The sequence below is a fragment of the Malus sylvestris genome, chromosome 9 (genome assembly GCF_916048215.2).
Source record: "Malus sylvestris chromosome 9, drMalSylv7.2, whole genome shotgun sequence".
Taxonomy (NCBI): Eukaryota; Viridiplantae; Streptophyta; class Magnoliopsida; order Rosales; family Rosaceae; genus Malus; species Malus sylvestris.
In genome coordinates, this window is record NC_062268.1 from 31,235,146 (window position 1) to 31,248,011 (window position 12,866).

At 37.9% G+C, this 12,866-nt stretch overlaps 1 protein-coding gene and 1 long non-coding RNA gene across 3 annotated transcripts; one reads left to right on the forward strand and one right to left on the reverse strand.

Annotated features, from left to right (window-relative positions):
• Positions 1-217: 217 nt before the first annotated feature.
• Positions 218-8,627, forward strand: LOC126634118 (uncharacterized). The gene is made up of 3 exons (XR_007627206.1): positions 218-1,199; positions 8,350-8,439; positions 8,536-8,627. It is a non-coding gene; the product is annotated as an uncharacterized LOC126634118 (long non-coding RNA).
• Positions 2,344-9,004, reverse strand: LOC126634116 (uncharacterized). Of its 2 annotated transcripts, XM_050304605.1 has the most exons (3): positions 8,790-9,004; positions 8,493-8,628; positions 2,344-2,674 (listed from the first exon to the last, which is right to left on the reverse strand). In XM_050304605.1, the coding sequence occupies exons 2-3, from the start codon at positions 8,611-8,613 to the stop codon at positions 2,397-2,399; spliced, it is 399 nt and encodes a 132-aa protein (XP_050160562.1). In that variant the 5' UTR covers positions 8,614-8,628; positions 8,790-9,004; the 3' UTR covers positions 2,344-2,396. The 2 variants fall into 2 exon arrangements, with proteins under 2 accessions (XP_050160562.1, XP_050160561.1); XM_050304604.1 differs by having other exon boundaries at positions 8,493-9,001.
• Between the last annotated feature and the right edge of the window lie 3,862 nt (positions 9,005-12,866).

A 12,866-nucleotide genomic window follows, 5' to 3' on the forward strand; every position in this document is an offset into this window, starting at 1 on the left:
ATATTACAATATATAATTTCCAATATCATTATACATAGCTCTTTGTATAATTGATTGATCTTGTGAAATATGTTGATATGTGGCTCAATATAAACCTTGATCAATTACTTTGTATTGGTTATCCTTGTTTTTCTCTCCATCACAAACTTGTTTATGGCTTTACATATTAGAAGGGAAACCATTTGTTTTGTAATAAAAGGAGCTCACGTAGAAAAAGTTTGGGTGAGCCAATTTCTGAAATTCTCTTTGTACATTTGTCATCTTAATCAGTTAATAAATTGAGAGTTATTTCTTTCATTTTATTTGTTTCATTTCGTGCTCTAGCACAACAATTGATATTAGAGCCACTAGGCTCATCCGTATCAAAATTTGTATTTGAAACCTGCTTGACGAAGATGGGTGTTCAATCGGAATCGGGAGGCACGCATCCTTTCAGGCTTCACATTTGGCAAAGACGACAGTTCAAAATGCAAAGTTTGAAGTTAAAAAGTTTGATGGAACAAATAACTTTGGTATGTGGCAATGTGAGGTTAAAGATGTGTTGGCTCAACAAGATTTGGATCTAACGTTAGAAGACAAGCTGGAGGATATGGAAGAAGCTGAGTGGAATAAGTTAAATCGAATGGCTTGCTCTATGATTCGCTTATGTCTTGCAAAACCTCAAAAGTAGTTTGTCATGCGAGAAATGTTAGCTAAGTCGCTATGGTAGAAATTGGAGGACAAGTACATGACAAAGAGCATCAAAAATCGCCTCCATTTGAAAAAGCAGTTTTACCAATTCCAGTACAAAGAAGGTACAAAAATGATTACACACCTCGATTCATTTAACAAATTAATTGTTGATTTGTTAAATTTAGATGAAGATGTCAAGGATGAAGATAAAGCCTTGATTTTGTTAAATTCAAAGTACAAAGCCATATTACCGTTGGACTAATGGTTTAGGGCTTCTTTGTAAAACCGTATTCGTCAATTTCTTTCCACTACAAATGAATGTCTTAATGGTTTTGGATTTGTCTAATTTTTTGCAAGGATGATCTATGAAAGATGTTCTACAAGATAGACGTTCAGATTGTTGAAATACAATCTGGGAGTAGACCCCATAAAAATGTGTATCAAAAGTTGAGTAAAAAAGTAGTCCCATGGATCCAGTCCTGTACATAATTGGCCCAAATTGGGACCATAATTTCTTATGACTATGAGTAAGTTATTACTTTATAGAGTATTACTATATAAATGTTCTACTTTATTGGTTATAAAGAGATAATGATAGATTGATAAATCAAATAGAATTAGGATGTAGAAAGTAAGTTGAGGCCAAAAATACAAAACATGGTTCGAATAAAATTTCTAAATAAAATATCATCTAGTATTCCTAAAGAAATTTTTAGCTTGTTTTTCTTCTAAAAGCAAGCTATACTAATTAAATTAAACTAGTAAGTTTTAATTTAATTGCTCTTTGTTTGGGAGACTGCATTTCATACTATTTGTGTACCATTGCCAAGTGATGTATACATGACATGCCCATTAATAAATTTATCTCATTAGATGTTCATTGTGTGCATCACTTGTCACATGATGTAGTACCTTAAATGTGATATAAATTTGTGGTCTCCCCACTGTTTTAAAAATCCCCTCCTAGTGCCGTTGATGCCTTGCCTAGGTGCTAGGCTACTGACCACTGCCCCAATTAATGCCCAGGCATTTGAAAATTAAGAAATAGCGCCTAAACCTACTAAGGCGCCCGTCTAGACCACCTAAGCACCCGCCTAGGTTGCGACTCACTTAGGCAAATAGATAACTTTCATTTTGCATTTATTTTTTTCAATAAACTGTAAGAGACTTGTTGAATACTTAAATGAACACACATTATATGCTTGTTCCCCATGTTTTCATTATGTTCCAATATTTCATAATATCTATGTCATTCTATTTTGTAGTTTATGATGAAATTATATATATTTTAAGTATAAACAAACATTTATTTACACAAAATATAATATATTTACTTAAATCTGACTAGTCTGCCTAGGCGGCCTCCTAGATCCTGTCTGGCCTAGCTTAGCCGCCTAGGCGCTAGGCGCTAGGCCCTAGCCCACCACCCGACTAACGCCTAGCGTCTTTTAGAACTTGAGTCTTCCTAGTATTACTCTTTTTTAAATAAATTTCAACTGGTTACCCAAGTCAATAGTCATTTAGTTAAGCAACACTGGGCCTTTGCTTTCTTAAAAGTTTAAGTTCGTTTAGCAACATTGAGTCTCTGCTTTCTTAAAAGTTTAAGTTTTCATGAACGATAATTTTTGTATGACAAATAAATAAGTTGTCTACCCATTAAAGGGAGGGAAAGAGATGTACACATTTTTTATTATAAAGACAGACGTTCATCCATACATATAGCATTACCATTGATTCAAACGAACCAAGATTGATACAAGGACAAGGAAGAATGTAGCAGTAAAACAGGTAAAACCAAGAGTCACGCCCACCAAACGTATGAGCTCAAAGAACGTCGATACCTCTCTTGCTCTTCTGAGTTTGTAATTATATCCCGGTGAATAATTCCATCCATTTTGTTGATGTTTGCAGCAATATTTCTCAAGTCTCTCCCTCATCTTAACGACTGCCATCTTCTCTCTTAAAACGCTCAAATTTGAATCCACAATATTCCTTGATCTACCTGCAGATAATAACAAGAATCAAACATATAACACGTGCAAGCTCACGTTTTTGAATATATAATTGGAAGCTAGTTACAAGTGTACCACTATAATATGTTCATAATGTTAATCTTGTAGATGATAAGAACTATGACAGAGAAATAAGAGAGAGCTATGACAGAGAAAGAAGAGAGAGAAGTAAAACTGTATCAACTGTATTTCTTGATCATTAAGCAACACTGTTCATGAGTATTTATATAACAAACACATCAGACTAAGAACTAACAACTATTCTTAATCCTTTGACACTTGTTATCATCTAACCTATTGACTTAATATCTCTAACATCCTCCCGCAATCTCATGCTTAGATAAACTAAGCATGAGATTGTTACAATGGATACGAAACAGAGTGGAACTTAAACCCTTTGTCAGAATGTCTGCAAACTGCTCCTGAGATGAAACAAACTGCACAGAAAGCTGATGCTTGGCAACCCGTTCTCTGACAAAGTGAACATCGATCTCAATATGTTTGGTACGCTGATGCTGAATAGGATTGAATGACAACGCTATAGCAGAAAGATTATCACAAAATAAAGTAGGAGGAGACACCAATGGAATATGCAGAAAAACCAGAAGCTGTTGAATCCAATCGAGCTCAGCAGCAGTGGAGGACAGAGCCCGATACTCAGCTTCAATAGAAGATCTAGAAACGGTCTGTTGTTTCTTGGAAGACCAAGAAATAGGATTATTACCTAAAAAGACCACCAAACCAGTGGTGGATCGGCGGTCATTAGGGTCACCAGCCCAATCCGCATCACTAAAAGCTTTCAAGCTGAGATCACCATGAGTATAAGTAATGCCAAATTGCATGGTACCCTTCAAATACCGCAAGATTCGCTTGACAGCAGTGAAATGAGCATTCATTGGTGTCTGCATAAACTGACACACTTGATGAACCGAGAAGGCTATGTCATGCCGAGTGAAAGTAAGGTACTGTAAAGCACCAACAACACTTCGATATAACATGGGATTATTATAAGGGTCACCATCATCCTTGAGCAACCGAGTGTAAGGAAGACAGGGAGTATCACAAGCCTTAGAATCAAGCATCTCAGTTTTGGTCAATAAGTCTTGAACATACTTCTGTTGAGAAAGAAATAAACCATTGGCAGTTTTGGTAATCTGAATTCCAAGAAAATAATGCAGAGGACCTAAGTCCTTGATATCAAATTCAGTAGTTAAGGCTGAAATCACTTGTGAGATGCCAAGGGAAGTACTGCCAGTTACTATTATGTCATCGACATAAAGTAAAAGAACTACAATATCAGAACCAAGAACTTGCACAAAGAGAGATGAATCGGAATATGTATTCTGGAACCCCAATTTGGGAAGAAAGGCAGTGAACTTCTCATTCCAAGCCCTGGGGGCTTGTTTCAAACCATAAAGGGATTTGTGAAGCCGACAGACCAAATGAGGATGTAACGGGTCCTCAAAGCCAGGTGGCTGAGCCATATAAACCTCTTCCTGCAAAATGCCATGTAAAAAAGCATTTTTCACATCCAGTTGCTGTAAAGGCCAATTAAAATGAGCAGCTAATGCCAAAACCAATCGGACTGTTGTAGGCTTAACAACCGGACTAAATGTCTCAGTATAATCAACTCCAGGTTGCTGACTAAAGCCCTTGGCCACCAATCTGGCTTTATGCCGTGCAACAGAACCATCAGCATGGCGTTTTATCTTAAACACCCACTTACAACCCACCAAGTTCTTGTGAACAGGGAGATCCACCAAACTCCAAGTACCCTGTGTATGCAATGCTTCAATTTCTTCCTTCATAGCATTGAACCAAAGAGGACACTTAAGAGCAGATTTATATGTAGCTGGTTCCATGAGTGATAAATCAACTGAGGAGGAAGCAGATAATGCAGACAAAAATGCTTTCTTCTTACTAATGCCACTCTTACTCCTGGTTTGCATGGGATGAAGATTGAGGGGTGGAATGTCGAGCACCACAGGAAGAACCTCAGGACAATGATCAAGCACCACAGGAGGCTGTGAAGGAACATGGACTGTATCAGTAATGGACTGAGAGGAAGTAGTTGTGGTAGGGACTGGAGAAGATGTAGGTTGGGTTTGAAAAGGTGGAGGTTGAATTTGAGATGAGACAGGGGAATGAGATGAACTCTCGGCAAGCACAGGACCTGTGGAATGTATAGTAGATAAGGAAGAGGACACTATTATATTATTGGGAGTCACAAAAGGAACAGGACAAGGGACAGGGGCAAGAGGAGGTAGAAGGGATGAAACTGGTGATTTTGAAAGGGCTAATAAATCTGTATATGGAAATTCTTGTTCAAAGAACACTACATGCCGAGAAACATATACTTTCTTGTGAGACACATCATAACAAATATACCCTTTGTAATGTGAGGCATATCCCAGAAACACACATTTAATGGTTTTAGGCTGTAACTTAGTGGTAGTATATGGCTTAAGGAGGGGATAACAAGTACAACCAAATATTTTGAGATGGGATATAACAGGCTCAACACCAAATAAACGCTGAAATGGAGAGGTATTGGATAGAACAGGTGATGGCATTCTATTAATAAGATAAATGGCTGTTTGACATGCAAAAGACCAAAACTGAGAAGGTAACCGTGCTGTTTGAAGTAAAGTGATGGTGGTTTCAATAATGTGCCTATGTTTCCGTTCAGCTAAACCATTCTGCTCAGGGGTATAAGGACAAGAGATATGATGTGAGATCCCTTTGTGCAAAAGAAAGGTTTGAAGTTTGTGAGAAATATACTCACCCCCCCCATCACTTTGTAAAACTTTAATTGTGGTTGAAAACTGATTGAGAACAAAAGAATAAAAGGTAATAAAAGTGGCACAAAGATCAGATTTATTCACAAGAGGAAACAACCAACAAAATCTGGTACATTCATCAACGAATGTAACATAGTATTTGAAGCCATCAACTGACAAACAAGGTGCAGGACCCCAAAGATCACTATGCACCACCCCAAAGGGTTTTACAGACTTATTAACATGGACTGGAAAAGGAAGTTTACAAAACTTTCCTTCTAAACAACTTTGACACAAAACAGGGGAAGAATCCCTAGTACAGGATAAGTTGGATTTATTCAACATTAAGGTAACAATGGAATTAGACGGGTGACCTAATCTGTGATGCCAAATGGAAGAATTAACCAGCTGTCCAAGAAGTGCTTTAGCTTGGTGAATAGGTTTGGAAACTCCAAAACTGGAAGTAGCAAGAGAGGAAATAGGGTAGAGACCATTACTGCACAGCCCTTTGAACAAGATCCTCCCTGTGGCTTTGTCCTGAATCCAGAAAGCAAATGCATAAAAAATGAGCCAACAATTATTGTCAAGGCAAATTTTGTGCACAGAGAGCAAATTCTGAGTTAATTGAGGAACATATAACACAGAGTTTAATTTAAGAGGCTGAACAGAATTCATCTTAAGTGTAGTGTTGCCAACATGGGATACACGCAAACCTTCACCATTGGCTGTTTGAATGACTTCATTAGAGGGATATGGAGATGCTAGAGCAAGGTTACTCAAATCTGCAGTCATATGATTGGTTGCTCCAGAATCTGTAAGCCATATCTGAGAAGGAGACTGTGTAGAGGATTGAGGTTGCTGAGCCAGAGCAGTATGCATAGCTTGCATAGATTGCTGAGGAAATGAAGGAGAAGCCACTGAAGGCTGATAACCTTGTACTCCACTGAAAGGAGAAAAAGAAGAAGACCGTGGCTGATAACCTTGTGCAAGTCCAGATCGAGAACCCAGATAGTTAGGGCCTTTATCATTATGAAAACAAAACCATGTGGTATGATTCGTTTTACCACAGATTTGACACTGAGTCCTTGAGGATGGTGTAGACACACAAAAAGCTGCAGAATGACCCTCAGTGTTACATAACTGACATATAACCATTTGAGGAATTGAAGAACCTGAAGAATAACTGCCTGGTGGTTGACCAAGAATGCCAGGAGCTGATGTAGGAAGAACATGCATTTGAGTGGAATAAAACTGCCTAGAATTAAAGTGTCGAGGACCTTGAGTGAACTTGCCCTTATTTCGGTTCTTATTGCCATTAAAGCTCCTAAAATTACCAGGCACAGGCGGAGATTGACCATTGCCACTAGAAAAGACCCCTTGGGAAACTGGAGGAGAAGTATTAGCAACCATAGCAGACAGAAATGGAACCTGAGTATGAGACTCAATGATAGTCTCTTCAGCAAGCAACTGAGACCGGAACTCCTTCATTGAAATCACATTTTCACGACCCCGAATAACACACCGAAAGGTGTTATACTCAGCAGGTAAACCATTCAGTGCAAGGATAACTATATCTTCATCGGCAAACGGAACACCAGCAGCTGAGAGATAATCTCGGGCCTCCTTAATCTTTTGTAAGTACTGAGCAATTGAGTCAGAACCCTTCTTGATAGTCTGAAGGTTGGACTTCATTTGGAATATGCTTGTCCGAGAAACAGTTGAAAATTGTTCCTTTAAGCGAGTCCACAAATCCTGAGAACAAGTACTACCAATTGCACACGACATGGCTATCGGAGATAAAGTCGCAGTAATCAACTGCATAAGAGCTCTGTCATGCATCATCCATATACGATACTCATCAGATTCACCAGATGTAAAGGAAGTAGAAATTACGCCAGAGTCTCCAGATTGAGGACTGAAGCGAGCAGGACATGGAGTCGTACCATCAACAAATCCCATAATCCCATTGCTTTCAAGCAGCAATTGCATTTGAAAATGCCAATTAAGATAATTCGAGTCATCAAGTTTAACACTCACAGATGTGGAAATAGAAGCAATAAGCGCAGTAATGGGAGACTGAAGAAGTTGTAATTGAGAAGCAGTGACCATGATTGCAAATTAAGAAAGAAATTGTGAACAGGAATTATAACAAACACCTGGTAGGCAGACGACAGAGGCTCGAAGAAACAACGAAGAACACAACGGCGAATCAGCCGAACAAGCGAACACAAGGCAGAAGTTGATGAAACCCTAGAATCGCACAGAAAGAACTCGAGATCGAAACTGCCAAACAACGAAGAGCAGCAACACCGAGCACAGAGACGACGAAGAAGAAGAACGTGAGACAGTAGCGGAAGCAAAAGAAGGATCGGAGATCAAGCGCGAGCAATGACGGTGATTGATACCATGTTAATCTTGTAGATGATAAGAACTATGACAGAGAAATAAGAGAGAGCTATGACAGAGAAAGAAGAGAGAGAAGTAAAACTGTATCAACTGTATTTCTTGATCATTAAGCAACACTGTTCATGAGTATTTATATAACAAACACATCAGACTAAGAACTAACAACTATTCTTAATCCTTTGACACTTGTCATCATCTAACCTATTGACTTAATATCTCTAACACATAAGCATTATTGGAAACTAGGTATTCTGTTAAGAGTAAATCCTATTGGGGAAAGGAAGGACTTTACATGTTTATAAGTTAGATAGACTACTCCTCATGTTGCCAATTGAATTTATGAGCTTCAACTTCCTCATGGTATCAAACCAAGTTGTCCAATTGGAACTAATTTTATGTATACGCTGTGTATTAATCAAAAACTAAATAATAAATTATAAACAATAAGGGAATACTTTGATTTGTTTGTTCTTGTGTAGACTATTGCTAAAACTACTTGACAGTATATTCCGGAAGGAAACTGGAAAATATGAAACTGAATTAAGGCAATGAAAGTTCGTCCTGCGCACGTATGTATCCGGAATCATTAACAAAACTGGGGATCGAGAATTTGAAAGTTTACCTTCATCTAAGCTCTGAGCTTTTACTTGCATGGTAATATGAAGACGAGTACTACAGCGGCTCTTGATCGTAGATGGCTGTACAAAATTGCACAGAGAAGGTAGAGAAAAAGGCTTCGCCATGCTGCTTCTATTTACCTATCATCTCATGATGTGTCATATGAATACAAACAAATATTAGAAGAACAACAAAAAAGGAATACAAGAAAAAAAGGGTCCCTGATCTCCCTTGAATACAAGTAAAAAAAGGTCCCTGATCTCCCTTTTCACTCTTCAGAGATTGATCGCCCTTTACTCACTTTATTTGGAGATCGATCTCCAAAGAGTTTTGTGATTTAGGAGATGCGTTTCCACTCTTCGGGAGATTGTTGCCCGATTCTCTCTTTATTCGGATATCGCTCTCCGAAGAGTTCTGTGATTTAGGAAATGCGTTTAATTCTTCACTAATATTAGCTGGCTTCTCTACCCAGAAGATGCAATGTATAGAGTGAGAAAAGTGAAGATATTCTAAACGCCAGCTTTGGTCGTGTATATATATATATATTGCATATAGACTTGGTCGTCTATACATAGTATATACTTGATATGGACTTGTTTTCTTTATGCATACATACATATATATATAATATAAACCCAATAAGCTAGCTAGGTGGTTAATTTTCCGGTCAACAGATTACTATGTTGCCAGCTCCAGCTCGATTAGGCTGTTCTAAATTTCCAACGACCAGTGAATTAATTAAGTATACTTACGGCGGCATCATGAGCAACATTTGACAAGTTTTTAAGGAAGTAGTCGTGCTTACTTGTATTATTATTTCACCCAGGGATAATAGAGAGGTCAAAATTATCATAGGGCCACAGACAACTAATTTGATCTGACTTTTGTCGCTACGTGTAGAGTAGCAACTGCAGAGGAAAGGTGCGATAACAGCGAAGAAATAATTTGTGGAAAGCTTAGCTTTTCTTCATCGATTTCACCGTACGTATATAAATATTACAAATGCACAGGAGTCCTGTACAAAGAGATATACAACTCAAACTAACTTATCAACATTTGCATTTAAATTTGAGTTCTAAGATAAGAAGTAGGCCTGGTTTGGTATTGCTGTGCTTTGAAAAAAGTTGTTGTGAGAATAAGTGGCTGTGCTGTGAAAATAAACGGCTGTGAAATAAAACAGCAGAGTGTTTGGTAAACTTTTTTGTAAAAGTGCTTTTGGAAAAAAAAAAATTGTCTGATAGTGAGTCTTTTCATTAAAGGAGCACTGTAGCTCCGTATGCTTTGAAAAAAAACCAGTTTTCCAAAGCTGCAAATAGCAGCTTCAGCTTTTTCCTTTAATTTCAACTTATTCTCACATCAGCTTCCAAAATAAGCCCCTTTTTTTTTAGTTTACCAAACACCTAAAACCCTCACAGCTTTTTTTCATGGGTACCTCACTCCCAAACCACCCGTAGAACTTTCACGTTGACTTGTTCTCTTGGTTAACACCCCCCACAAACTGGGCATCGAACCGAACGTGGACGTGACCGTGCTTGCGCAAACCTTTAGCAAGTCTATTGGTTGATCAACAGAAGGCAGAAAACGAACATGATGGCTTCCTAAGGCCACACGCTCACGAACGAAGTGGTAATCCAGTTAGACATGCCGAGTGCGAGCATGAAAAATCAGATTTGCGGTCATATATGTAGTAAAATTATCACAGTATTAGTGAATGGGAAATGGTGTAGGAATACCAACTAATGGAATAAATAGGAGAGCCATGTCGTCTCGGCACAAGCATGGGAAAGGGCCCCATATTCTGACTCCGCACTGGATTTAGAGACAGTAGGCTGTTTCTTCGAGCACCAAGACAGAAGATTAGCCCCATGATGAATCCAATAACCTGTCGTTTGATGTTTTCTGCATTTTGTATGGTTTTGTGTATGAGTTTTCTGGAAAAATATGAACAACAGCAAGAAGAACAATGGAGCTCAGAAATAAAAAATGGAGAGTACGTTGCTCTCTCTATTTCCTTGGATTCGATTACAAAAGCATTGAATCACAACCCCACACCTGTTGTGAAGGGATGCAAAGGACAAAAAATAACCATTAGAGCTCACATGCTTGAGCCGTGTAAGCTAGCTCACGTGCAGCTCACGGTGCAAACATTTTACATTAAAAAAGAATACTTGAATTCTAAAGGAATTCAATAAATTGAGGATGAGAGCCAAATGAATCAAAAGGTTCACGTTTGGTTCGGGAAGGGATTAAAAACATAAAAAAACTAAGGCATATGGCACACTCTTCGTCATTTAGATGTTTTAATAATCCTAGCCGTCTATTTCACTTGATTTATAAACTTCAAACCAAGAACACTGAAATGGATTTTGAACGCACTATGATGCAATCCAGCTCCCTTGATTATCAGCAACATCCTTATTCTGGAACACTCCTTTCTAAGGTTATTGCTGGCTTTACTCCAAGCATTCCTTTGAGATAATTGAACCTGTCTTTAGGCAAAACTTTAGTGAATATGTCTGCAAGTTGTTCCTCATATTTGCAGTACACTAAATTGATCACATTGTTCTGTAGAGCTTCCCTAATGAAATGATATATTTTGTTGATATGCTTGGACCTCTAATGAAACATTGGATTTGTCATGGCTATGGCAGAGGTGTTGTCACAATACAAAGGTCTTAATTCAGTTTGCAACTCATCAAAATCTTCTAAGACAATCCTAAGCCAAATTGCTTGAGTTGTAGCTTTTGATGCACTCACATACTCAGCTTCTGCAATGGAGAGTGCCACAACGTGTTGTTTCACTAATGCCTATGAGAAAATGCCACTACCAAATGAGAAAGCATGATATGCTTTTTACGTCATTCTCATCTCCACTCTAGTCATTGTTACACTAGCCAGTTATTTTTGCCTCATTGCCTTTTTCATACTCAATTCTATAAGCCAATCTTCCTTGTATGTACCTTAGCACTCTCTTGGCTATGCCAAAGTGTTTCTTTGTAGAACTATGTATAAATCTTGAGAGTAAGTTAGCTGCAAACACAATATCTGGTCTTGTAGCAGTCAAATACAACAAACTCCCAACCATTTGTCTATAATGCTTCATTTGCAGCTTCATTACCATATTCCCTCTTTGAGTTTCTCATTCACTGCCAAGGGAATATTGACAGGTTTGCAATCCTTTAGACCAAACTTGTCCAAGGGTACAGTAGCATACTTCATTTTGTTAAGATGCTATGCTCAGTTTGAATGATTCCCATTCCAAGAAAATGATAGAGGACCAATATCAGTCATCTCATACTTGGTCATCATCTCATTCTTGAACTCTTTTATCAACTTACAATTATTACTAGTGTATATAATACCATCAACATATATTGACATTATCAATAATTCTTCATTTTTGAATTTGACATGTGTAGTCTCACTTGCACTTCTGTGAAAACCACAACTCAGCAAGTAAGAATTTAATTCATTATACCAGGCTCTTAGAGCTTGATTCAATCCATAAAGAGCCTTTATGAGCTTGTATACCTTATTCTCAGCTCTTGATTTCACATGACCTTTAGGTTGATCCACATAGACCTCTTCTCGTAGTATTCCATTTAAGAATGCAGACTTTACATCCAATTGATAGAATTTCCAATTTCTTTGAGAAGCAAGAGCAATTAGAGTTCCAATTGTGTCCAATCTAGCAACTGGTGCAAATGTTTCATTGAAGTCAATTTCTGACTTCTGTGGATAACCTTTGGCAACCAGTCTATGTTTGTGCTTCTAGATAGTTCCATCTATGTTGAGTTAGGTCTTGAACACCCATTTGACACCCATTACATGTTTCTTAGCAGGTTTATCAATAAGTTCCCATGTTTGATTCTTCTCAATCATCTCTAAATCCATTGACCAGTCATAGGGTCGAATCCTACCTGGGGAGATTTGATTCATTCCGAATCCTTTAATTCGAAATGAAAGGGTTCGCTTTGACTGTTAAGAGTAGATAACTCGTTCTCTGTTTCTTTGTTTCTATTGGATTCTATCTCATCATATTACATTCTGTTATGTGATATTTGAGAATCACCATCAATACCTTGGCGTAGGTCCGGGATAATCCTTTGTTCCACAATTTGGGGCTATTTACAACTATCCAATTAAGATTTCTCAGATGTACTAGCAAGTGCATCAAAGATGCAATCATCAATTCGCTCGAGAGGCCATAATTATTGCGAGCAAATATATTAATAACGAGGAACGCATTTTTGCTATGTTACTAATACTTGTACTTGCTCTACTATTCTACCCCAGCTTGGCTGAGGAAGAATTACGGGGTGTAAAACAAAAAAAATTTACTGAATTGCTTTTGTGACTGAAAAATCCAAATTTTGTT